This window comes from Dermacentor andersoni, chromosome 2 (genome assembly GCF_023375885.2).
Source record: "Dermacentor andersoni chromosome 2, qqDerAnde1_hic_scaffold, whole genome shotgun sequence".
Lineage (NCBI taxonomy): Eukaryota > Metazoa > Arthropoda > Arachnida > Ixodida > Ixodidae > Dermacentor > Dermacentor andersoni.
This window is the reverse complement of record NC_092815.1, coordinates 220,538-248,271: the sequence shown is the minus strand read 5'-3', so window position 1 is coordinate 248,271 and position 27,734 is coordinate 220,538. Positions and strand designations below refer to the sequence as shown.

At 46.9% G+C, this 27,734-nt stretch overlaps 1 protein-coding gene across 2 annotated transcripts; it reads right to left on the bottom strand.

Annotated features, from left to right (window-relative positions):
- Positions 1-20,327: 20,327 nt before the first annotated feature.
- Positions 20,328-26,947, bottom strand: LOC126543064 (probable palmitoyltransferase ZDHHC24). 2 transcript variants are annotated; one of them, XM_050190218.3, is made up of 3 exons: positions 26,578-26,947; positions 25,508-25,824; positions 20,328-24,329 (listed from the first exon to the last, which is right to left on the bottom strand). In XM_050190218.3, the coding sequence occupies exons 1-3, from the start codon at positions 26,760-26,762 to the stop codon at positions 23,917-23,919; spliced, it is 915 nt and encodes a 304-aa protein (XP_050046175.1). In that variant the 5' UTR covers positions 26,763-26,947; the 3' UTR covers positions 20,328-23,916. The 2 variants fall into 2 exon arrangements, with proteins under 2 accessions (XP_050046175.1, XP_054933592.1); XM_055077617.2 differs by lacking the exon at positions 26,578-26,947 and adding an exon at positions 25,967-26,445.
- Between the last annotated feature and the right edge of the window lie 787 nt (positions 26,948-27,734).

Here is a 27,734-nt window from a genome sequence, read left to right as displayed (position 1 = left end):
TTATCGCACCACGCCAGTTAGCTCGCGAAATCTCTCGAGCCATCCTACATGACGAAGCCTTATACGATGCGGCGATAAACTAATGCAGCCGTACATGTTTCAAAGGTTGCTTGGAGGCGCCCGAGTAGCGGCGCGCCAGCGTACATCTATTTCATATTTCGCGTATTTCGCGAGCTTCTTTTTTTTTCTCGGAAAAACAACCAGGCACACTTCAGCACGAAATGATTGCTTCGGTGGTTATTTAAGGTGCCCTAAAATTTTAAAATCGACATGTTTGCAATTCAAGCAATAATTAAAAGGTTCACTAATTAAAAGTGATTAATTAATTAATACTTCGTGATTAAAAAAAATACTGGCTGTAAGTACACAAGACTTACGCTACTATGCAGTCGGTGCAATTTCTCTAGAGCTCCTTTTTTTTTTTAAATCATAGTCCAAGCTACGCATGCACGAGAAGAAGGAAAACCGAGTGGCTCGAATCTTGTTATTCACGATCGTAAAACGCCAACAGACAATCAAGCCAAGGAAAACATATATGAAATCAGCTGCTGTGGTACCCGCCGTGGTTGCTCAGTGGCTATGGTGTTAGGCTGGTGAGCACGAAGTCGCGGGATCGAATCCCGGCCACGGCGGCCGCATTTCGATGGGGGCGAAATGCGAAAACACCCGTGTACTTAGATTTAGGTGCACGTTAAAGAACCCCAGGCGGTCAAAATTTCTGGAGTCCTCCACTACGGCGTGCCTCATAATCAGAAAGTGGTTTTGGCACGTAAAACCCAATAATTTTAATTTAGCTGCTGTGGTTGAAATTGGAATCTAGAAAGGGTCTAGAACAACCTCAGAGCATTATAACAAATTTTATGGTTTCACACCTACTTATAATTATACCCACAAAACTGTACAAGATGCATGCGTCTTTGGTAAAACACAGCACTCGTAATGCGCAGCTAAACGAATTAAAATTAACTTGTAACATAAAGAAACCAAGGTGAACTTCCACTAATTCACGAGCAGGTAGGCTCACGCTCAAATGGCTCGTGAAACAGTGTGCTGGTGTGCCAAGAACCTTATTTAGTCGAGCAAGGGTGGTGAGCGTCATGTGCAGTGCCTCGGGGAAATGCATGCAGCAGTACGACAATACCTGTTGCCCTGTTTTTGCTCATGCACCATTAACTAATTAATCACGAATAAATCATTATTACAAAAACTAGAGAGTTAGAATTGCCCCTCACAAGGTACTATAGTGACAAAAAAATCAACTACAGCACTTGTCGAATGGGTGCCGCAGTGCTACAGTTGACTTGCAAAGGGGGGCCGAGCCCCTCCTTAAACAATGGAGGGGGGGGGGGGGCTCCCCCGGGCCTCCGTGACATTAAGCACTGCGAACAATGGTTTATTAAAATTTTCGGGCTCGATCTGCACAAGTCGCATCATTAACATAGTTGCCGCGAACGCGCAATTTCGAAGGTTCACGTTTTCGCCAAACATTTAGTTATGACCACCATGTGGTCGCCAATGTTGACTGCATGCAAAACTTTACAACCTTGACATGCTTTCTGCGGTTCTGCGGCGGCAAAAACCCGATTTTGTGTGGTATGTCCGTGCAGACAATAGTGTAGCCTGAGTGTAAATTTCACTGACGATTGCGGTTGCCAAGATATTTGTGACCAAGAAGTTTCACGAAAGCAAGCAGGTCGTTTGTCGGCGTGCCTCACTATCAGCCCGGTAACTCGATCGACATGGTACACGTGCGAAATAGATTTAGAAGGTCACAGGCACGGCGTTTGCCCATTATAATCGACACAGATGTACCAATAGAGCGCGAAAGCGAGTGCTAAAGTCAGTGTGTCTACCAAGTTGACTTTTCCGAATTCCCCGACTTTTCCAGGTTTTCCCTGAGTGCCTTTGCAAAATTTCCTGAGCGACACAGAACTTTGTTTTATGTCAAGACGGCTGACACCATGTCGCTCGATGCTGTCACTCTAGAAAGTATATAAAAAAAATAAGAAAACGACTTCACCTAGTTTTAATAGTAAGGATGAGTATTGTTTATTTTATTAAAAAAAGAACATAAGGGAGGGGTTAGTAAAATGCACAGCGAATAAAATATATAAAAAAACGGTAAAACCCATTGCAAATCCAGTCGAACATTCACAAATACGTATAAAAAGAAGATGCATACAAAAGCAAATATTTTCAAATATGAGCTATAACTGATAGCAAGCACATTGGTATGATGCCAGAACTTTGTCACAAGTGAGATTATCTCTCAACAGCTGGTAAGTCAACCTCAACTGTCCTCACATACTCTCAGCGCGCGCACAACGCCTCAGTGTTGAGTTTCACTGATTTAAACAGTTTATTTTACTTTAGATGAGGGACACCGGCATCTCGGCGGCACGCTTCCTTTCCCGTTCATTCCTCGATGCGTCGGTCCTTTCTCTTCTCGTCCTGCCGCGCGTTCGCCCCACAGACCATTTGAAGCACGCTCGGTCAGTTGCACAGTCAACGTCCGATTTTTCGGAGTCCTTATGGACCGCGAAAACGTCCGAAAAATCGGGCAGTTCGAAAAAATGAGAATGTCTTTTACTGCCCTTAAAGGACAACTCCGGCGTTTTTTTAACCATATTAAGATACTGTCATTTTCTAATGCCACTGACAGTCATGTCACCAGTAGGATGGTTAAATTTGCTTAGAAACTCATCAATACTTTCTAATAACCAATAAACGAGATACCGAAACGGGTAGCTGCTTCGTGTGACGTCACAATAAGTCGATGACGTCAGATCCTACGTACCATAACGAAAGCACGCAGAACGCGTGAACACGCAGTACACGTGGCATTAACACCAAAGAAGCGAATCTGGTGATGTCTCCTGATGACACAGGAAGCTTTTACAGGTCTTTGGAATTAGGCAGCGGCGATTTCAGCGACAGTGGCGTGTAGTCTCTGACATCACAAATACAGGGTGGCCAGTAGAAAGTCATGAGTCGGGAATGCAACCAACCTTTAAAATTAATTTTCAGGAAAACTAACTGGCTTGCAGCCATACTGGATGGCACATATAACCAGAGTGCAAAAGAGAACGTATATGTAAATTTTATTAAGATCAGTGGACATCGAACAATCGCCAGTTACCCTTTAAGGGCTAAAATAGCTACAGGCACATCCGAAAAAAGCTCTGAAGGCTTGCCAGTACACTTATTAAGCATATCGGTGCTCGTACTGTGACAAGAGATAGTAGGTGCATGCGTGTATAATAAAGGAATACACACTGTGTCCCGTGACAGTAGCCCCTTATCATGTTTGTTATACTTCACTGCAATACTGTTGCGTATGCTTCACCGCGTAACAATGCTGGACTGAGGTGAAGCTGACATTCGGGAACCGGCATTGTGCAACGCGCCGTGCTTTTCGCACTTCGAAGCCAATCGCGAGGACCACAAAGGCGGAGGTGCCATTGCCGACAGCGGCGAATTCTTTCAAGGAAAAAAACGGCATAGATCGGAAAGAAGCTCAATAGCGAATGTGAAGCACCTAAGCCTAGCGTTGCCACAGTGGTGGCTGCGGCTGCCAGCGAATTGGCGTAGCCATGCAGGGGGGGGGGGGGGATGTAATTCGGGGGTGAAGCTTGAATGTGAAAGAAAGGCGAGGGCTTATGGCGGTCCGAAGGGGGTAGTCATGTCACCGTACCTAGAACTTAAGTTTATCCAGTTTCCCCGCAACCGCAGTCGTGTCTATAGTAGTATCGCTGCCTTGCCTTCTCACGCCACGTCATCTTTTCCCTGTCGCTTTCCACCCCCCACCCCCCTTGTATGGGAACTGCGAGTGAAGAGTGGCAAGGCTGCACGATTCGCGACTGCGTCGGTTGTACCCATTGTGGTGTCATGCGAAGCGCGTGTGACGTCATACTGATAGCGCGTCGCTCATCGCTATTGGGGGCGAACTCCACCAATGAAAAAGCTGGCGCCACTGTCGGCGTGACGTGGCATAAGGGAAGCAAAGTTTCGTTCGTTCTCTTGTCCTCGCTTCTCCGTTGGAATGTGAAGTTTCTTGGACGATGATCGGCAGTTGTTGATCGATATCGGGTGTACAAGAAATATTTATAGGTAAACTTATATATATATACATGGCAGGTAAAACAAATGCATTACAAACTTGAACAATCGAGAAACAAAGTCTCACTCTTCGACTGTCTCAATGACTGTTAGAGCCCAGACTCGTTTTAACGTACATGGTACTGAGCCTCACTGATCTATCAGCAATTCTGATTTCAGCCCAGTCTCACGTACGTGGTGCGAAGCCTCGCTGATCTATCAGCAATCCTGATTTCAGCCAAGTCTGAGGGACAGCATGTCGTCCCAATTATTATGGCCCAAACAGACAAAGGGCGGTAGGGCCTTTGGCCCGTCCCACAGATTCAGTTGCCCATGAGAGTCAAAAGTTTGTTAAGCCACAACCCAAAGAAATGGGCTTACTCTTAAAAGTAAATATATTAGAAAACAAAGCTGTTTTCCTTCTTCCCTAAAACTCCGTTGCCATCTCATTTCTCCGTAATCAGTGACGGCCTCAGCAAGACACGCCAGGCCCGCACAATTTATTGCTTGGCCGTCTCAAACCCCAATGGCGTCTCTAGACCGCAAATGTCTCGGAAGCCGTGGCTTCAACACCGCGTACTGCAGCTGCACTCAAGGTTTATCCGCGTGGGACATTTATGACCGTCCATGGTATCCGAACTTATTGTCTACAAGACAAAGTTCCCCGAGTGCGTGTTTACAAGACGACGCCGTCCGAATGTGCTCCTCACATGCGCAGTGCATATCTACAGCGCACACTGTAAGCTGTCATTCGACACTACGCGGCCTTTTCTCCGCACCCAGCATCAAAGGCCCCCGATTGCCTCCCGGGTGCGTAGAAGAATAGACCCCCGCTCTGTACATGCAGCACGTGGTCATTGTTGCTAGGTCCTCCTTAACCTCGGCGGCGCCTCCAATTAGCCCGGGACTCGGGAGCCGGCACCACAACACTGCGTACAGCAGTCCCATTCAAGGCTTGTCTGTGTGGACCTATATGGCCGTCAGCGGAATGCCAACTCAGTGCGCACAATACCGCCTTCCCCGAATCCGCACCTCGTCCCCCCCCCCCCCCTTTGCGCGTGCCGTAACTCGTCACCCGACACCGCGCGGTCCTTCTGACCCCTCATAAAACACAAACGGTTGCCCCGGCGACATGGAAGGAAGTGGACCCCCTCTCTACACACAAAGCACGTCGGCGACTCGCGACACTTAAGTACACAAAACAATCAAACCGACCTTACATATCCCTCCTAAAGAATATAGTGGGCTCACAATGTGCTCAGCTATACTACAAAAGCCAAAGGCCGCTGTATCTTACAATCTAGACTCAGCGAGTTCACTCAAAGAAAATGAACATATGCCGCCCAACTTAGACTCTTGCGGAGCCCGAAATGAACATTGACGACCACGAATAACAATTTTCTCACAGCAATCAACAAAGGGGCGAGAACGCAATACATTCCTGGTGGCGAGCATGCAAAACAATATCGTCTTACGTATGTACAGGAAACATTTTCCAAAGCACTGCACGGCACAAGAGCAGAAAGTTGAAGTTTGCAGGTTATATAAAGATCCTGTCCACAGTCTTACAACACTCACACACACGTACAACCACAGCCACAACAAATACGTCCACCAAGGCTGAACTGTTCCACGCACAAATCCTATCGGGTGAATGGGAACATTCACGCTTGTCCCAGCTAGCATGGCTGTTTCTTTGCAACTAACCCCGCACTCTGGCTCAGTGCTATCCACCTTTTCGACCCGTCGGACTCCAACTGCTCTGGCTCCACGCCAGAGCAGTTGGAGCAAGCTCATTCCAAGCTCGGAGAACTTGCGTAATAAGTTTAGCACCGATCCTCACAACTTTGAGCCTCAGGTACATGAACGAAGAAACAAAACAGCTGTTATCCCGTACATTCATGTAATATCCCACAAACTTAAAAAAATAGGACAAAGAGCAGGTATCGACGTTGTTTTCTCTGCTCCAAAAAAACTTGCCCAGCTTTGTGACAGAACCAATCCTGCTGCAAAGAAACGTAGTATTTTCAGTATTAATCATAGAAAAAAGTATACAGTTTGTTCGAAAGGTGTTGTGTATAAGATACCTCTGAAATGCGGTAGGTATTATATAGGACAGACAGGTAGATGTCTTAACGTTAGGTTGCAAGAACACAGCAGTAAAGTGCGCAAAGGGCGGGAAGGCTTTCTAGGTGCTCATTGCGCACAATGCGGCTGCGTCCCGATTTTTGAAGAAACCACAATGTTAGCTAGGCATTCTAATGAATGTACCAGACTTATCATTGAAGCAGCAGCGATTGCCGATGGTGAATCAGTTAGTAAGCCATCAATTGCATTAACAGACAAAGAACTTTTTTTTCTGAGGTCGCACATGTGCTCTCATTCATTTTGGCCTTTTTCGGCAGTCTTTCGATCTTGTTTTCCTAGGTTTTGTGCTCAATGGACGACGGAACTCAAGAAGACCACGAGGATACCGCTTTCTCCGCAAGGGGGACCTTATTTCCTCCATTTTTGGACTTTGTGTGTTCAACGCAGCACGTAGCTGAGGCGCTGAGGCTACCGCGGCCGACCGGGCCCGCGGCGTCCCCACCGGAGGATCGTTTGCCGCTCGTGGTTCGCGCGGAAGTTGCGAATCATGGCCACTATGGAAGGAGCGACTACACCCGACGAATCTTCGGTTCCAGGACAATGGTACACTAGCGAAGGAGGAAGGTACGTGCCGCTAGAGAGGAGCGGACAGAAAACTCCGAAACAGCGAGCCCGGCAGAGGCAAGCAGGCAGGAAAATGGCGGCCAAGTCGATCGAGCGTCAGCATACGCGCATTCCAGACGGCGCCGAGAAAATTGTTCTCCGACCACGTGGCGGCCTAGTTAAGCTTACCAAATATGGAACAGCATATCTGACTGACATCAAAATTTCGGCGGGGATAAACCCACGCGAAGAGAAGGAAGATATAATAACTCCAAATATGAAGCAGCACTCCGTTCTCTACGTCATCACTACGAGTGCGGAGGGGAAGCTGAAGTACGCGAGCGTGAAACACCTCATGTTCGACGGTGAACAAGCGGAGACATTCGCCTACGTGGCCACCCCCGAGCACTGCGGAAATGGAGTCATCCACGGGGTTCCACTCGGATACTCCATCGAAGAAATTCTGTGCCGCCTAGACCGCAAGTATAACCCCGAGATTCGAGGCGTCCGCAGGCTGGGCAAAGATTCACAGTCGATCTTTATTCTCTTCAAGGAGAAAGAAGTGCCAAGATGGATTTACCTCAACGGGGCACCGCACAGATGCCAGCTGTACCGTAAGAAATACGAAGTGTGTGTCGCCTGTGGCTGACTCGGGCATCGCGCTGACGTGTGGCCGGACCCGACGAACGTCAAGTGCCGTGGCTGCGGCCTCAAGAATCCGTCAAGTGACCACAGGTGTGAGCTGAAATGCCAGCTGTGCGGCAAAGGCCACGCCCTAGGAGACCCCAAGTGTCGAGAACTCTTCCGCACTCCCTACGAAGTTAAGAAGCTACAGTGGGAGATGGAACAAGCAACGATGACTGGTGGGGGACATCATAGTCGACAACGCGAACCCAAAGGGGGAAAGGACTTCAAGTTCAGCGAGGAATCTTTCCCAAAACTGGAAGCAAATCACAGCAGACCATCGCCGCCGCCCAAAGGACGCTCCGGTTCCCGTGCCAGGAGCCAGTCCAGGGAGCGCTCGAGCTCAAGGGACCCTGCCAACCCATGGACACGAGGTAGGAGCAAGGAGCGTAATGGTGTAAATTTTGCGGGCAAGGTCTCCCAGGAAAGTAATCAGAGGGATAAACGGGACGAGGAAATTGAGAAATTAAAGAAAATGGTCGAAAGATTAACGGGGATAGTCGATTCGCAACGGTCCGAAATCCAAAACTTAAAGAAATCACAGAGGCAGGCAACCCCTCCTCCGCAACAACCCATTAGACAGATGACCCTCCCCCCCCCCCAGCGGCACATCAAGAGCCGTAAGAAGAGGATAAGATGGTCACAGAGGCGTCCCTCCCGCCACCAACAAAACGCAAAATTCAAGACGCCGACCCTATTCAGGCTATAGAGAAAAGGGTCGAAAATTCGGAAAGGTTAGAGGCCAAGATGAATGAATTTATGAACCATATCAACATCCAAATTCAAGCTGTCCTCGGGGCAGTTCAGAAACAGGCCGAGGAATGCCAAAGGCCAAGGAATGAGATGGTTGCCATGAACGGGTGGCAACAGAATATGGAGCAGATCGTCACGCAACTGCAAAATGGCCAGGCGCGCAGATGAATATCAAACTGGCAGTGGAACTGTCGCGGCTTCCGGCGCAAGCGGTCGATTCTGCAACAGTACCTTCCGCTATTAGATGAGACCCCTTTGGCGATTGCCCTCCAGGAAACTGGAGGACCCGCAAAACTGTCAGGCTATCAGGCATTTCATAGTGGCAGGGGGGAGAAATCCTCGGTCACAACGCTCGTGAAAAGAAATATCGCGGCCATTGAACACGATCTAGAGGCGAGAGAGATCGAGAACGTGTTTGTCGAAATTCTAACCGGAAAACAGAAGGACCCTAGTTTATTCCTTCTAAATTTATACAGCTCACCCAGGCAAAGGAAGGTGAGGTTCAGGGCTCTGCTTCGCAAGGCCCTCAAAATTTCAAACAACCAGCCACTGTTGATAGTGGAGGGCTTTAATGCACATCACCAGGAATGGGGGTACCCGCACCAAAGCCCGAAAGGCAGACAGCTGTGGGAAGATACGCATGACATAGGGCTCACTCTGCACACGGACCCTGAGAGTCCAACGAGGGTGGGCAATAGCGTTAGTAAGAATACATCTCCAGATCTGACATTCTCGAAAAACATTAAAGGTCTAGAATGGCATAATTCGCATCAAAATTTTGGCAGCGACCACTACATAATTGTTTCCATACTGAAAGAGGGCCTTCAAACGCACAGGGCTCGCGCGCCGGCCGTCGTTGAATGGGATAATGGGATAAGATAAGACACCTAGAACAATAAATGATTGGAACTCTCTGCCGACCGATGTATTCCTGTCCAATAACATATTACATGCCATTGAAAAACTGCATTTCAAATAAACGTGTGACCACATGAGTACTTTCATGCGTGTTAGCATGAAAAAAAAGACAACCTGTGTAAACTGGTACTGTAAATATTTCTCTCCTTTCAATTCAATTCCTTGCATTGTATGGTTGTAGAATGTGTTTTTTATGTATTTATATCATCCTTCAATGTACCTCATATGATTCCATGTATTTCATATTTCATATTGTCACGCGCTAACACAACACTTCCTTTCTTTGAACGTATTTAATTACATTACTGTATGAACGTATTCCCTCCTGCCTGGGTCACAAGTTGGCCTGCAGTATTCTGTAAATAAATAATAAATAAATAAATAAATAATAAGTTTAGAGATATCAGGACAGCGCAGGAACTGGGGCCCATCATAAACATCGAGGAATGGACGACGGCGCTCAAATCGGACGTTATAAAGACGACAAAAACGCTCGAAGGGGATAACGCCCCGGAGATAGCGGACAGCCGTCTTCTGCATATGTGGGAAGCTAAGCAAAGCATGGAGCGTCGTCTCAAAAATCAGAAATGGAACCGCAACCTCAGAAGAAGGATTGCTAGGCATATAAGGAAATCGAAGATTATACTTTTACATTATGCGAACAAAATTGGGCCAACAAGTATGACGAAATCGAGGGGAGCATGAACCTCTCCAAGACGTGGAACATCCTCCGGCACTTGTTGGACCCCGCAAGCTCGAAAACTCAATCCGGTATAAGATTGGCAAAAGCTAGGCACGCGTTCGTAGGGAACGATGATTATTTCATGAAGAAATTAATTGAGACGTTCGTGGGGGAAACATCGCGAACTCTACTACCCGACTATGATGGAGCGCCTAACGAGGCGTTGGACGCCCCCATCACAGAAGCGGAAGTGAGGGCAGAGATTGTAAGACTCAGAACGAAGTCGGCCCCGGGCCCTGACGGGGTAACGAACAAAATGCTCGGGAACTTAGACGATGATTCTACTAGTTATCTAACGAAGTACATGCAGGAATGTTGGGATAAAGGCGAGCTCCCACAACAGTGGAAGACGGCAAGCATTATTTTAATACCGAAACCTGGGAAGCCTCCGCGATTGGAAAACTTACGGCCAATTTCCTTAACTTCATGCGTGGGGAAATTGACGGAGCACGTCGTCCAGACCAGTCTGATGGGCTTCATGGAGCAGGGCGATCTGTGGCCACATGAGATGGTCGGGTTCCGACCTCACTTATGTACGCAGGACGTCATGCTCCAAATCAAACATGATATAATAGACTCAAGGTCTAAAGATGCAAAAGCAATTCTGGGACTGGACCTCACGAAGGCTTTTGACAACGTAAAGCATGAGGCGGTCCTGGAAGGGCTGAACAAGATTAATGTAGGTACTAGGACATATCGATACATCAGGGACTTCCTGACGGGAAGAACTGCCTGCATGAGGTTCAAAACGCTGGAATCCCCCACAATTGAGCTTGGGAGTAAGGGTACGCCCCAGGGATCAGTGCTGTCTCCCCTACTCTTCAACGTGGCTATGAGAGAACTCCTCGAGCAATTGGCAAAGCTCGAGGGATTAAAATTTAGTATATATGCGGATGATATCACCCTCTGGGTCAACCGGGGAAGTGACTCAGCCGTCGAAAGCCTGCTCCAGGCCGCCACTGACATCATAGTCGATCACGCGGCCGAGAGAGGCCTAGCATGCTCGCCGCAGAAAGCAGAATTGTTTATATACAATCCGAAACACTTAAGGTGCAAGGCACCGTCGGAGATCAAAATTAAAGTGGCGGGTAAGGTGGTACCAATAGTCGAGCAAATTAGAATCTTGGGCCTGATTCTCCAGTCACACGGCCACAATGGCGAGACCGTCAAGACGCTGCAGAATCACGCAATAGAGACCCTGAGCCTAATTAGGCGGGTGGCCAGCAAAGGCCGAGGGCTAAAGGAGAAAAATTTGATTAAACTAATACAGGCGTACATATTCAGCCGGGTGAGCTATGCAACGCCATATCTCGATTTGAAAGTGGTGGAAAGAGAAAAGATTGATTCTCTAATGAGAAAATGCGTAAAAGGAGCGCTGGGACTGCCCATGTGTACATCAACAGAGAGACTGATGGCTCTAGGAGTGCACAACACATGGGCAGAACTGGCGGAAGCGGTGCGAACCTCTCAAATTGAGAGACTTTGCAGCACGAGGACAGGAAGAGCCATATTGGCCAAAGTTGGAATAAATCCGGACAGAGGCCCCACCCAAAAGGTGGAAGTAGATAGGGAAGTGAGAGAAAATCTGATTATCCCCCCCTGCCAAAAAACATGCACCCGGAACATAGCAAAGTCAGGAGGCATAAACGAGCCGAAGCATTAAAAATTAGATTCGGTAATATTTCGGAACATGAGGTGGCCTATGTAGACGCGGCGGGAGGTAGCGGCAGTTTTACGGTGGCAACGGTCGTCAGCGGCCGGGGTATTCCCGTGACCGCTGTCACTCTGCGCGGGCGCAACATAGCAGTTGCCGAGGAAATTGCGATCGCATTAGCTTGCGCTGGAACAGACGCGAAATTTGCGATCAGTGACAGCAAAACTGCCGTACAAAATTTTAGCAAGGGAAGGATCTCGCCCTTAGCGGCCAGAATCCTAGGCCAGAGAAAGTTAGATAGAAAAATTCAAATAATTTGGACTCCGGCGCACGAAGCCGTCCCCGGCAACGAGGCGGCCCACGAGCTGGCTCGAGATCTCTACCGCCGAGCCGCTACGGGGCCCCTCCATGACCGAGGGAGCGGAGAGCGCGTGCTAAAATATGGGGAGAGCACGCAGCATTATTTATTTGGTATCCTGGTATCCCCGCCAAACCCAAAATTAAACAAAAGACAAGCAGTCGCGTGGAGACGACTACAAACTTATACGTATCCGCACCCGGTTATGGCGAACCACATGTGCCCCGAGGCCAGGAGCGATAGATATAATCTTTGTGGGGCGAGAGGGACCCTCGACCACCTAATATGTGAATGTCCGTACTCTCCCGGGGGAACGCACAATATAGGTAGTAGAGACACCTGGGAGACCCTGCTGCGCAGCTCGAACTCTGAGCTCCAGCTCCGGTTCATCCAACTGGCTGAAGAGGCTGCTGGGACCCAAGACCTCCCAGCCTGCATCTGAGGCGGCGGCACTCGCCCCCTGACCTGCGTGTCGGGGGGTGGGTAGACCACATTATCCGTTGGAAAATAAAGTTTATTCTATCTATCTACCTTAGGTCATGAATTTTGAATGCATGCTCATGTCGGGTCGACGCTTTGTAGGTGGCGCTTTTGTCTTGGTGTCTCAGGATACATACGTTTGCTTCTGAAAATAAAAAACAGTTGGAACTCAGCGCTTGTCATCGTCGTCCTTTTTGTCCCTCGTCTATGTATGCGCTGTAAGTGACGATTGATACCATGGAATACCAACTTGCCCGTACCCAAACCTTGCTTCGATAAAGGCAGGCTGAGTTCCGTTTGGCGGCACGGCTGCCTTGTAATCTGTCACTGATTTCTGCACTTGGACATCTCTTGTTGTATTCTTTTTACACATTATTTAGACGTTTCGCATATTCAAAAAGTCTTCGAGCGCAGCCTTCTGCGTCGGATTACATCGACATCTACAGCCGCAGCTCGTTGTTATCGTCAAATATTGTGGAAAAGGTCCATCGCTGATATGAAATAGTGTCAAAATGTAGTAAAACATGCATATCTGCGCATATGTGCCATGTTGTTACACACTGAGACGAGTCAATGTGAGCGGCCGAACCACTTAAACAACGGCAACTGTGATCCAGATACATATATTATGGGCTGTTAACTCATTCTCGCTTTTCTTTAACTCCATCATACAGGTTTAGCGTGACATAGAGCATTATTAGAGAAAACTGTGCTCGCATAAGTGCTCATTTGTAGGCCATGTTGTTCTCTCACGAAAACGCGCGGAAGCCATCGCTCACACGGCGTTGGTATAAATGAGCGAGGCGGTTGTTTATGCTGCTGTATAATGAATACACCGTCTCTTGTTTGCCGCAGAGGTAAACAGTGCATCTCTGAAATTGAGAAATGTGTCGGCAAAGCAACACGTACAGGCCCACCCATATACGTAGCGAATGCGGCCGACAGCCTACAGGTACGGTGACGTATAGACGTTGGCACAGCGCTGTGTCGCCGCTTACCGCTTAGTGTGTACGCGCCGTGCGAAGTGAAGTGTAGCTGATTTCAAATCGCTAAGGCCAGAATTGAACTATAAAAGCAGTTTCGTTCGACCTAACTGCTTACATATCAGTTCCGGTCCGCCCGTAGCGAGTGCACGAACTCGACGGCGCCAGGTTAACCTTCGCTGAACAGGATCGACATTGGCTCAAACTTCGTGGGCACGGCTTAAGAGGGTTAAAGCTTGTGCATTTCAACTTGGTAGGCGTGTATGACTCATTTTGAGCACGACTAATTATATATACAAGCGAAGACGCTGTCGCTATTGTGTTGTCGGTTCGACGGCCGATCGCACGGGGTTCGGTCGAACGATGGTCGGCACGCTGATTTTGCCGGTGCCTTCGACATAAAAGCCTGCCGCAGTAGAACTCGCGCTCGTCGGTTGCGTCGTTGTCGACCTGGTATGATAAAAAGGTGTCAATGACGCACAACTGTCGGTCAATCATTGGAGTGAGCGTCTTGCCGGTCTCATAACGACCCAGTGTTGCCGCGCCCTACGAGTACGTGCAGTCAGGAACGCGCTGCCACCACCAGCAAGTGAGGACCGACGCTGCAAAAAGACGTCAGCAACGTGACGTACTTAAGTGCGCCCAAGTGCCTTCCAAAACGTTTTGCGTCTAATCCGCCAGGGCAGGGCGCATGCGCCTCGCGCCATGAAAGAGGCGAAAACATCAGCAAGGAGCGATTGAAGCGGGAGAGGTTCTCCGCAGTACGTGCCACATGGCTCTACACTGCGCATGCCCGGCCGTCGCCTAGCAATGGTACCAGCGCTTGCGACGCCGCGTGCAGCAGACGAGAATCGAATGAGCGCCGCTATGTTTGGAGGGAACAAACATTAAGAAAGAAGAAAGAATTTTTTTTTTTTAATTCAAGCGAGACACGGTTAGATTCATTCAACGAAAATAAAATTCCTGGTCAATTATATATATTCATGACGAGTAAAGAAAATACGAGTTTATTTCATTTTATTACCATAATCTTTTTTTCAGCGCCCATCGTTACAGGGGGCAGTGACGCCGCTATCACTCGCAATGCAATGCAAACGTGCAGAAAGGCGCGCTCGTTAAGTTCACCTGTTGAAATATGCCCCGTTACACGTTGTGCTGTTTTGCTCGTCGACGTTTGTCTGAATCTGGTGACGCGGGTATGTTCATCGCTTCTTAACCTGTTCAGTCAAAAGTAGCGAGTTACGACCGCCAGATAATTGTTTAGTTGTTTTCGTGCGACTGCGCTGGCCGATGGGCTTGGCGTCAGACTACATATGACCAGCACTCTACACCTAAAGCTTTCGTCGGCCTCCAAAGAAAGTATGCTCTGTGCAGGAGTGCGATTTCGACAACCGTACGGCTGGCCTTTTTCTGCAACGCTTCCCGCGCTGAAAGCTCGAAACGCCCATCAAGTCGAATGGCGGGGCACTTGAATATATAGCTCTAAAGGCAGGCCACCAAAACAAATTTCGCGCCTTCGAAAACAAAATGACGTCACTTCTGTTTTTAAAGGGACACCAAAGCGAAACAATAAATCAGTTCAGACTAATGAAGCATTGTTTGAGAACCCTGCAGGCAGTCATTTAAAAAAATAGTTTGATTATTGGATGAGAAAATGAAGGTCCAAGTATCAGTATCTGAATTTCGCGCCGAAACCCCAGCGCCGGTACGTCAGCGTGACGTCAGGGATTTCAAAGTATGTTTTCGCATTGGGGCCGCGTTGGTTGAATAAAGGTTCCGGAAACTTCCCATGTTTAATATTTGGTTCCTTTAGAACACAATGTAGTCTATCAGTACCGCTATATATAATTAGTAAGCCCTAGAAGATGCCATCAAAATCCAAGACGTCACAGCCCCCAGGTGCAGGAACTTCAGTAGGCGTCGCCACCTGTATTTCGTTCTTGCGCTTTTTCTGGGTTACCAAACGTCTTATCGTTGTAAGAGTGGTGTTCTTGGTGTGTTAGAACGGTAATTTACTGATGCAGAAGAAATCATTTTTCACTTTAGTATCTCTTTAACACAGAGTTTCTCATTATATGGTTTTTAACGAATATGGCATCACCAAAACGGGAGAGGCCCTACCCCCTTCGCGCGCTAGGAGAAAAGTGTGGAGAAAAATGACGTAGTAGGTTCTCCCTTTTTTTTTATTTCTTTGATATAGAGGCCACGCCTTTTGGGCAACAATGGCGGCTTTATGGTTCTGTGCATAGAGTTAGTATATATATGTTCTGTGCGCTCACAAGTGTTGCTCCGTAAGTTTCGTACCGTGGCAAAGGCGCATGAAGGCGCCTTGGGGGCAGGGTTGCGTTGGTCTCCGCGTTTTGTTGCGCTGTGTTATCTGGACCGTGCTCTCCCGAATGTTGCTGTGGTCAGGTGGGACCATAGAATAAAGGCATGCCTGGGTGGGACAGGAGGAACTAAAGTTCGTGAAATGAACGCGCATGCAACGCTGTACGCAATGTACCGCGCCACGGCAATGGACGAAGGAATATCCGCGGGAAATTTTGCCCTCTTTGGTGGAATCATGCTAACGTGCCACCGCAGGCCGAAACCGACGCGTTTCAGAATCTGTAGAATGAACGCCTTGCAGGTCAGTGATTCCTGCTTTTGACAGCGCATGGTGCATTTGCGGCACGTAGAACGTACGTTATGAATGCATAGTTTGTGTTCAGTAACAACTTGCTTTTGTGCATATTAAAACACATGTTGCTTAACTGTTGCTTTTTCCTCGCAGTACTCGTGACAGCACGAAGTGTTTTAAGCGCAGCACGTACGAGGTTCATACACACCTGTGTACCTCAATACACGTGCCGATACACGGTTACGCAGAATATGTGCATTTTGCTGCCCTTGGCACCGTGCGCCGGCCAGCCGAAGCTTCAAACTGGAAGATAGGAAAGAAGCGACTGCTTTAACTTAAGGAACGAATCATCCCTACCGCAGGCATATCTTATCTGTGCGCGCGAGAAGCGCCGGGAAGTGAAGGTTAGCGGATGCGCTGCGAGAGTGAACAAGGCTCCACAGAACGTACGCCCGCGAACACATCAAGTGGCTGTACCATGGTCGCACGTAGGCCGGTTCTACACGCGTACTGTTTAGAGTTACTGTATATGCTACCGCAGGTATGCTACCTTTGGTAGCATATACAGTAACTCTAGTACTGTTCTGCATCGTGCGCCGGCTATCGCAAAACTTTGTTTCCGTGAAGCTTCACTTACCGTGGGAAGAAGGCACGTCAGGCCGCAGTCAATGAATCTAAACGCGGAATCAGAAATGACATTCTGCCTCCTCGCCGGCCCGCTGTCGTAGTGATGCGCGGCCACCCGAAGTTTGTTCAATAGAGCACGACGATTGCTCAAGCCACAGCCAGAATATGTTTGTGCTCATAAACTCCAAATGGATCGCAAATGGGCCCATGTGTCGTACGTGTCTCCAGTGCGTTCTTGCAGTGCAGTGTGAATGCGTACATTTTTTTTCGTATCGCCAGACGTCTAGCTCCCAAGACCGTCTGAGGGCCCCAGGTAGCCCAAGCAGAGAAAATCAAGTTGAAGGCAGCGATAAAGGTGACTTTTTTTTTTTTTTTTTTAACACGCAAGAACTGGGCAGCGCCCGGTACCTGCGGTTATGAGAACAGTTCAGTTGGCAGGCCTTATAAGGCATGTTTATTTTCATAAAAGCCGGTGAAAGCAGCCTATTCGACTTCACGGCCTAATTCGCGAAGTTCGTTATGAACTTCTTTCAACATGACTTCAGCAACGGTAATGCAATGAGACATCGCAATTGCATCCTTTTGTTTAGTTTTGTTTAGCATCCCGGTTGCATGCAGCGCGGCTTCGCGAGAAATGTAAACAAGAGAGGATAGTTGGATTGATAGGCGGAGCAACGCCAACTTCCGGCTTCACCACAAAGAGTGACGTCAGGGCCCCTTCCAAGTTTCCTTCCTCCATGGGCGTCATTATTTTTTATTCCGCCGGAAGTGTTCCCTCCTCATACAGATGGCTCTAAGCCTCATGAACCGCCGATGAACGGCCATGTTTTGAACGTATGGGCTCCTGTGGAAGCTTCACTACCAGGCATATTTTCCTGGTAGTCTGTAAACGATTCTGTGCTTCTAGTTTGCCAAACATTATTTCGACAGTAAAAACTTCCCTCGTTTTGAGAGTACTTACAGAAATGCCAAGGAGGGCTGCCACGTGGTGTTCTTATTGAGCGCTGTAAGTCAAACCTATGAGGAGTGCACCATGTTATCCCTCATACTATGCAAGGGAGGCGCTTCCGACAGATGGCGACTCTGTAAGTCCTCGCCCCCAATATAAGCGCGCTGTGAGCGGGGCGCTCCATGTTCTTTTTGGCTCAGCACTCGTGTGCTAATAAACCGTTACGTTGTTCGTCACCTCTGCTCTGCCTCGTCACTCACGGCTACAACATACTAGCGACGAGGGTAGGAACCACTAGCAGCGGTTCCGGAGTGTGGTGCGAGGAAACTGGCAGGATTGCTACGAATGGAAGGTTCGATCAGTTCATCAAGGTCGGCGACGAAGATTTCGACTCCTATGTGGAGGTTCAAGCACTTCCTGAAGGCCTCTAAGGTGAGCGACGACCTGAAGGTGTCAGTGTTCACAACGGCTTATGTTTTCGAAAAGACCAAAAACAAGACATACGCACAGTTGGTGCAAATCCTGCAAGAACAAGACGTACCAAAATCCTCTGTAATTTCAGAGCTGTTCAAATTTAATCATTGTTTCCAGCAAGAAGGCGAAACGGTGGCAGCTTTCACAGCTGGTGGCATCCTGCAACTTCGTGGCCGTTTCGTGGCCGGGCTTTGTGATAGACGCACTCAAGCAGAGTTGCTGCAAGTTGACGTTTAAACATGCCTGCGATATCGCAAGGCGTATCGAGTTGGCCTACAAGGAAAGCCCAGATTTTCAGCCACGCAGAAAGACGTACATCGACCAAGTAAAACTTATTAAAAGACGATATGTTTTGGCTCCATACGAAAGCCTTGTTCACAATGGGGCGAAAAAGGTTGAAGTGCCTGTTTTAAATAGCTTTTCCAACGTGGCGCAAGCACCACACGTAGGATTCCTTAGTATCGATTGAGTGTGTGTCCCACTGTATTTCGAGGGACTCCAATGTACAGACGTGACTTCCAGTTTCTTTCCTGGCCGATTAGACTAGACTTCATCCAGTCAATATTTTGCATAGTCGTCGTTGCGTGCTCTGCCGAAGCATTTGAAATCGCACTCTTTTTAACCACATCGTTTGGTGTTGGCGCAGCAATTGTTTATAGTTGCCCATCTCCCCTATGTAGACGCAATTGCAATCTGCACAGGGGAACGCCAGGAAAGGCTTCCTTCGGCAGCTTGTCCTTTCTGCTAACGAGTGCATGCCCCAGTTTGTGCACAGGAACATGAGCCACCTCAATGTGATATTTATGCAGCACACTTGATAATCAAGTCTCGCATATCTCGGGCACATAAGGAATCCCTTACGTGCCTGAATCGAAATGAAGTAACTCCCCACCCCCCGTCCAGTGCGCAGCGCTTGCGCCACATGCTAAAACCTATTTAAACAGGCACTTCAAACGTTTTCGCCCCATTGTGAACATGGCTTCTGTATGGAAGCCAGAACACCTTGTCTTTTAATAGGTTTTGCTTGGTCAGTGTATGTCTTTCTTTGTCATGTCTCATCCCACCTTCCGTTAACTCTCAATTACATTCCATTTTTGCAGTGTTTTTAGCTTACCAAGTGGCGGGATTTGCTTGGGCTATATATCCACCAGTCTGGATCTTGTGCCTTATCGCTTTGGAAAGTCTACAGAATGTCAGCAACAGCTCAACACTTGGTGTACAGGATTGCGACAAGGAGCGGCAACGCATGTTCTGAGGTGGCTCGCCACCTCGTTCGCTCAATCCTCCGCATTGGCTACCAGGCGCAATTTCACCGGCTTACTGCTTTGGCACTGGGAAAGTCTGGAGCGATAAACAGAGAAGCCATGAAAGCTATTGCAACACTTCATCTTACACCCTTTCCAATTTTGCAATGAGCACGCTAGACTCTACACTATCTAGGACGTCATCAGTCAGGGAGAAAAGGCTGGAATCCTCTACTATACTTGCATGCCCAAGTTATCTTGTTTGACCATATAAACACATATTTTGGCGTGCCCGAGTTAATGCATGCAATTTCCACTCAGTCCCTGCCTCTCTCAATACAATTTAGGACAGTGTAACTCCTGTGTACTGGTCACAGCATATATACAGAAGCTGGTTCAAACGAAAATTTTATGGAAGCTTTAATTTGTATATGACAGGCGGCATGTGAAAGCTTACGAGTCGGTGTTGCTTAAATGGCACTCATTTCTCAAAGGGACGATAAAGAGCAAAATAATTTGAGGTCTTTTAGTTACCCTTCCACAATACCAGAACAGCAATTCTTACCGCGACAAGATGCTTGACAAGCCAGGAAAGAGAAACGCGAAATACTGGTGGCAACACTGCCTTGAAATTCCTGCACCAGCTATCCGTGACGTCATGAATTTCGATGCCGTTTTCTCAGCCCTAGTTAAATTCTTATCTGTAAAAATAAATTACAACATTGTATTCCAAAGGGCCAAAGACTGAACTGCATAGAAGAACTTCAGTTTGGCCTAGTTGGTATTTACTGCAAATCACCGCAAAAAAGACGGGGACTGCTGTTTATGTGTTTTCTTCCTCTGTCCCAGTCTTTTTTGCGGTCAATATGATTTGAACTGCATAGGTTTTAAGGAATTTTGGCTTGGCTTTTCGACAATGGCTGAAATATTAAAAAGTACTAAGTTTGTCATCCGTGGCCTCACACTCATGTACCAACCCAGAAATTCCGGCGCGAAATTCAAAACAGCATAATTTTTCAATAATCAACCTATTATCATGAAAACAAATAAAGCAAGTTTTTGAAGAATACTTTATTGACCTAAATTTTTCTTTAGTACCAAGTGCTTAGTTTTTTAATGATACTGAAATTCACAAACATCTTACAAACTCTGATTTGCATGTCTCCAATCAAAAGATAGCCTACATTCAAGCTATTTTAAATAATATACTAATAAGCATAGTCTTTCTATTTTTTTGAAATATTGGCATTAAGAAAATTAGTAATAGGTTCAGCAATGGTACTGCCAATAGATATGATGTGAATTTAAAGTCTACTAGCATATTACTTCAACATAAATTGAATGGCACTCACAGTTGAAAGACTGTGCATTGCAGCAGCTGCTGCTCTTGACAATCTTTTCCATGGAGGTCCCCCTCTTTGACACTGGGTGACCTTCTCCCAAGGTGTTACACATCTCTCGCCACAAAGAATTCAACCAATCTTTGCCAATGTCACCAGCCACTTTGCACAGCTCAGACTACTGTTCCTCAGGATTAATGCAAGTACACAGATGCAACAGTTATTCCATGAAGACGGGCCTCCTTCGCAAGGCTGAGTGATCCTGAATTATGTATACATGCACTAATACCACCGAAACCCCAGATTCCTTGTTACTAGAACTGAAAGCCATAAATTATGCAAGTGAGTATGTGAGCGTGTTACAAAATGTTATGGAGCTTCACATCTACATTGACTCACTTGGTGCAGTGAGTGAATTGAAGAAAGTTATGAAGACATTCCAAATATGCCAACAAATACATAGGCTGAAAAAGCCATCACACTTCAGCGTTACAGTGCATTGGATTCAGGGACATAATTGGAGTATGTTCAACAACTTGGCCTACTAGATCGATCACTCACCATTGTTATCTTGGACACAACAAGCTTTGATCCCTGCTGACACCCAAACTCTCCTCCAAGCCTAGAAGTCTATTCTTTCACAGGACATATGCACTTATGCTCCCGTGTGCGCTTCCTTCTGCACAACCTTTTCCTGGTTGAAAGAAGTTTGTCTTTGGAGGCTCCATGCTGCTATAGCCTTGACACCTGCTGTCACCTGGGCCAAGGAATCTACAAATGATAACACTGAAGCGTGTCCTAAGTGCCTGGCTCCTACGTCTACATGGCAGGTACTCATCACCCGTTACTCTGGATGTCGGCACATGCTCTGAAAGATTAAACTCGGGTCTAATGTTCCACAGGACTATACCTCTTAGTTAATGAACAACAGATGTGCAAACTCATTGCTGTGGTACCTGCATCACACAGGGCTACACGCAGGACCACACTTCGCACAATGTCTGGTCTGCAACAGTATAGCAGTGATTGTGACACTTTCATGACACTTTCATGCATGACACTTTCATGCTTCAACTGACACTGCGGAGCAGAAAATGTGGCTGGTTGCTGAAAACATCACAAAGCCAGTAACACAGAAAAGTGGTTTTTCATGGGGATGAATGCTTAAGTAAGTTCCAGTTTGGCTTGGGTGTGACAAACTCATCAACTTCATCAAAGGGGTTGGAGTGACTCCTTTCCCACTGTGAGAATGTCATCTTATACGCCAATCTGATATGGTTGTGCATTTTAGGCGATAGAGCCAGATCGCGATCAAATTTATCGACGATTGATTTCACCCTGCCGTGAAAAAAACAAATGTTATGCTGGCGGTTTGCAGCCAACGAACGATGCCCAATGATTGAAACGCGACACTAAGAGCACATGGCTGCCGGCTCTTTTTGCGCCAGCAAGAAGTGCTGGCAGCGCTGTCAATTGTCAAACCAATCCAACCAATCGCCAAAACGATTGCAGCGCCCGCATCTCCAGTAGTGGGCCTTGCACCCAATATAGAGTTTTCCATTAGTGGTTCCACACATCCCAGCTACAACTATGGGAAGACCACGAGTAGTGCATACTCCTGAGGAAGAAGCTGCCTACCCTGAGTGTCAGCGACAGTTGGCTCATGAACGGGCTTGTCGTCATAGGGCCGGCCCCGAGCTGTGCACTAGAAGTGCCTAATGCCAGAAATGCCAAAAAAAAAGCACTCTTAAAGCATGCGCACCACGAGAAGCACGCAATAGCGAAAATGAGGTGAAATAATGGTGAAACAAAACATGAAGACTGAAAGAATACAAGAAAAGATGTTTCGTCTTCCCTGTCGGGAGCCTTGTTCACAGTGAAATCAAGGACGTGCAATACAATGTTTATATGGCTTTAAAATATGATGTAAGCAGCACGTGTAGATGGGGGGAGGGTTCCGTCATTCGGGTTGAAGGTTCTATCTGTCATTTGGATTAGGAGGGTGGTCGGAAGGCATCATGAAGGGTAAAACGGACACCAATCACTTAAAGAATACAAGAAAAGATGTTTCGTCTTCCCTGTCGGGAGCCTTGTTCACAGTGAAATCAAGGACGTGCGTTACAATGTTAATATGGCTTTAAAATATGACGTAAGCAGCACGTGTCGATGGGGGTGAGAGGGTTCCGTCATTCCGGTTGAGGGAGCTATCTGTCATTTTGATGTCGTGTGGACCAGACGGGCTTCCGTCAAAACCTTGACTTCATGAAACAAAAGATTTACAATATAGGCTGCTTGCGAAGTTTGACTTGCATGGTGTAACACTCGGTGTAAGTAACACAGCTTCGCTGTTCAATCATGTTCACAGACTGGGAAGGGCGGTGCTTCTTTTTTAATGTCTGTGGCAGATAGGATAATTCTAGTCATTCAGCTTGATTACTTGAAGAGGTGGACATTGCACCAGAAATCAAAATGCACAACTGACTAATTAACAAAAATGCACTAATCTTTTAATTACTGCATTGCACATATCGCAAGTTACAAATTGTAGCCAATGAGTTCACATGGAGCATCTGCTGGAACACATTTTTAAGGCCCGCACTAGTTTTGAGATAATTCCCAAAGTGTCACGAAATACATGGGCGTTCCAGTTGCTTTTATGCTTGAATACATCATTTTGTCGTTTCTTATAACTCCGTGAAAAAACAAGGACACAAGAAAGAAACACACACCACACCACAAGCGCAGACTGCTAATTCTTGTGGTGTGGTGTGTGTTCCTTTCTTGTGTCCTCATTTTTTTGCGGTTATAAGAAACGACTAAAGCTATGAACCAACTAGCTCGCCAGAACGTCCTACTAAAATTGAATATATCAAACTGCAGTTTGTTAAAAATTAATTAGAACAATACATTATTTTTAGTTCAAGTTTTACAGTGCATATTTTGTAACCCGTGCAATCCTTAGAAGTCTCTCCAAGTGGATATGCCTTGCAACCTTTCCAGCTACAATTAGCAAATGGCAATGTGCCCTAAATCAATGAATTTAAAGAGGTTAATTATGGAATTATGTATTTCAATTTTTTTATCTAAGCAATGTCCACCGCTTCGAGTTATCCAGCTCATGGACTACAATTACCCTATTTGCCACAGGCAAACTTAGAAAATTGTCTATGGTCTAAAAAAAACAGGTATTGTGACTACCACTCATTTTCATTTTTGTGTTTAAATCAAGGTTTGAATAAATTGAATAAAGTGGCATTGTCCAAGCAACAGTTTTATCTCTCCCTCTCTTTGGCACAAAAGCTCACTCTTGCTTTTTGCCATCCATACAAACCACATGACCGTCAAAGTGCAGCCCATCTCCAGACACAGGGGACTGTACCCAGGGAGACAACCACACCAGGAACCAGGAGGCACCCAAAGTCTCCTTCAAGTTCCTCCTAAGACCCATGCTGTAGGTCCGAATGCCGTGGCTTTTTTCATAGGTGGTCTGGTTTCTTGCCACGCAGATCAGCTCGACCATTAATAGGTAGGCACACAGGAAGAACACAACCAGTTCCACAAGATTCACAAGATTGCACAGGAAAAGCCAGACATCAACGAAACCCAGCAGAAGGCCAAAATGTGGAGCCACCATGTGCAAGAAAGTCGCCAAGTTGATGCCGCCAAGCATTTCAAGCACGTAGGGACACTTGTACGAGAGACTGTAGAACAGGCCTGCAAGATGTATCCATAGAGCAAGGCACATATGCACTCAAACACTGATGCATAAAAACAAGTATTTTGTTATGGCCCCCGTCAATAGCTTACTAGACACAGGACAGATACAAAGATTCATAGTAAATACCAGCTAGGCTAAGTTCAAGTTTTTTTTTAAATGTACAAAAAAACTGAGGAACAGTATTGACTCTGGGGTGCTATAACATAAAGTTAGTCCATTTTCATTTCATTCCAATCTTCCGATGTCACATTTACACAACCGCCAATACAAACACGGGCAGTAACTAGCAAATTTGTTTCAACAGCCCAATCAAACACTCCTCGTGTATAGGAGGTGACCTTTGCTTGGTCTTAAAGCAAATAGTATTGCCTACCATGACAGGTTTTCTTTATCCAATTGGCTGACGAGAGGTGAGGAGTGCACTGCTGAGGAAAGAGTTTTGGTAGGGTCAAGCTGGGCCAAGCTAGTGGTGTCTGCGTCTCCTATTGGTGTTTCCCATTGCGTAGCCTGCGGTGGCTCATTGACGATTGTGGCAGCATGCAATGGGGCGTTAAAAAATGTTGCCAGAATGGACGCTCAGTGAAGATTTACAGAGTGATCTCATGTGTGTGCCGAAAGAACTTCATCATACTGCCCCGCAAAATTTTCATTACATGCAAGGAAACCTATTCTTGCTGGCAGCTCCAAATAGCCAGGGCCAGAGCGATTGGCGGGCAGTCATCTTTTACTCCTTTCGTAATAGAAGTCTCCGGCTATTCAAGAAAGTTTCGTTTTTTTGACATATTAATGTATCCTTAGTGCATACACATACTTTGATGTGAGTTGTCACAATTTTCTGACATCACGTGACAGAGAGGCAAAGTAGGCGTAGCATGAAAACATTTTGACTAATCGCAATGGCTAACGGTGGATGTAGAATCAGAAAGAAATGTTTCTTTTGTTTGGCCTAATCATGCATAAGTGTGGACACATCATACTAAATTTAGAGTTATCGCAGTTTTCGTGACGTCTCGCGACAGACAGGCGAAGTGGGCAAGACCCCAAAAACCAGACGCGGAGGGCTAATGGAGGTACAGATATAGATTGGAATAACTTTATACGTTATAGGAACCAAGGTCTGTTGCATGCCAAAACTCAGGAGCATCTGGTGTTTTAACGGTGGAGAGAAGCTTACCAACAGTCATGTAGAGGAGAGCAACAACGAAGTACCGTTGGTTGTAGAAGCCAATGCAGCGGCCCGTAAACATGCAGTGGTGGTCGTGTTTTAGTATGCACTCATTGCACACACTGCAGTGATGAGAGCGGGGCGGCACGTTCATCAAGCACACTGCACAGTGCCGCCAGCCCGGCAAAAGCACAGCTGGCGTCTTCATGTCACGTGCACTTGTGTCAGTCTGGAGGAGCTTGAACAGGTTTGCGTATATGTTGAACACGATAAATGTGGCCGAAGCAGCGTGCACCCACATCACCTTGTCGAAGGTCTTGTGGTACCTGGGCATGACAAAGATGGTTCAGCTGCGAATACAGAATACGCTTTCAGTTAACACGACAGTTGCAACTAAACCCTGCCAAACACAACCCAATCGAGCAGCTATGAAGTGGTTATTGTGGCTTAATTGGTACGTTCCCCTACCTGCAAATGTTTTCGAAGCCATGCGACCTCCGAGGAAAAAGCATATTGGTGCAGCCTTCCCAATGCATGTCTTTCAAGGTGAAAAATAAAGTGAAAATTTTCTCAAATTCCATGCTTCAAAATGTCTCTTATTCGAGACCATCTTTTCGCAACCTTGACGACCTTCCTGACGACCTTTCTCAAAAGATAAATGTTTCTAGGTACATTATTAAACAAAATTACACCCTTTGGTTCGTATCTTGCCACACAACAATAATCGACATCTGTCTTGCCCGCATTTCCTTTCTTTAACGCTGCGTGCCCGGTAGTACTTCCCAAGTCCCGAACGACATCCGAATTATCAGCATGACAAAGCATTCTCGACAGGAAAGTAGCGAGCGCAGCGTTTTCAAGAAAGGGAACACAATCAAGACAGATGACGATTAATGTTCTGTGGTAAATATACACCCCAAACGGTGTACATTTGTTTAGGAGCGTAAAAGTTATGAACGAACTCGAATCTCTAGCCTGCGAGTGCTGCGGACGACGCCGCAGGGCTACGTCAGATCAGTCACGGCACCATATGAAAAATAGTTCTGGGACACCAACTGCCGCGGTAGATGCCGACAAACCTGGGTGCAACGAAGCAAAAGTTGAAGAATACGATGAGGGGAATGCCGCACATCATTAACATAAACAACACACGGTCGCGGTAGCCTCTAGGTACGATGCATCTCCGCGACAAAGGTGGTCCGCGCACATCCATGGCGCCCTGTTGCTGCAGTGTAGACTCCATCGGCGTTTTGCGAACAGTCATCCAGCCATTACATTCGGTTCTTGTAAAAAGTTTCAACTACGTACTGGCGGCGCCCCCCCCCCCCCCCCTTTATTTTTTTTTCGGAAGCAGTGGACGCGATGGTACAGTGTAGTGTATTCTAGTACACTGTAGCGATGGCACGTATGATAGACCCACGACCTACTGAATAAAGGGCGACCTGCGCATCCCGTGGTCGCCTACGGCAGCGCGCGGCCGAAGAAATACCACGTGATCATTGAGTAGGGACCAAGCGTGCCGGTAGATGCCGCCAGTGCTCACCCTCACAGCAACGCCCGAAACGCTCCGGCCCTGCCTTCAGGAGTACGGCGATGACGGTAAAAATTCGCAGAGAACCTGCAGTAAACTCGGCATTTCACATTATTGACAGGGTGCGGTTAGAAAAATGCGCGTCGATACATGCGATACATGCCCCAGATATTTGGTATCTTCGCTGTGCAGTGCAATGAAATTTTAAACTACTTTGAAGGCGCGGCCGCGCGGCTGCTAGGATTGAAATAGTGCAATAGTGCAAGCTTTTTTTTTTCCCTCATTGTCTGCTAAAATGTTGGTTAGTGCTGTGGTGCCAATACGATCTGGTGTGCACTTTCCGCGCTAGCCGAGGCCTGAGCGCGCCCGCACTTCATTCTCCCGTAGGTTTCGCTAGTCCCGAGCCGGACGCAGTGAACAGTGGCGTAGCCAGAAATTTCGTTCGCCTCCTCCTAAGAGGAAACATTAGGTCGGATGCTCCTATCTAAATACATGTAGAAAGAGAATTCGTTTTTCTCGGCAACCACTGCGCCAAATTTGATCAGATTTGTAGCATTTAAAAGAAAAACTCATATTCTAGTGACTGCTTGATTTAAATTATCGATTTAGGTCGTCGATATTTTATTAAAAAGTGGCAAAAATCGAAAATTTTCAGAAAATGACACAATGAAGGTTACAACTCTGGAAATCAGCAATGAAAATTGA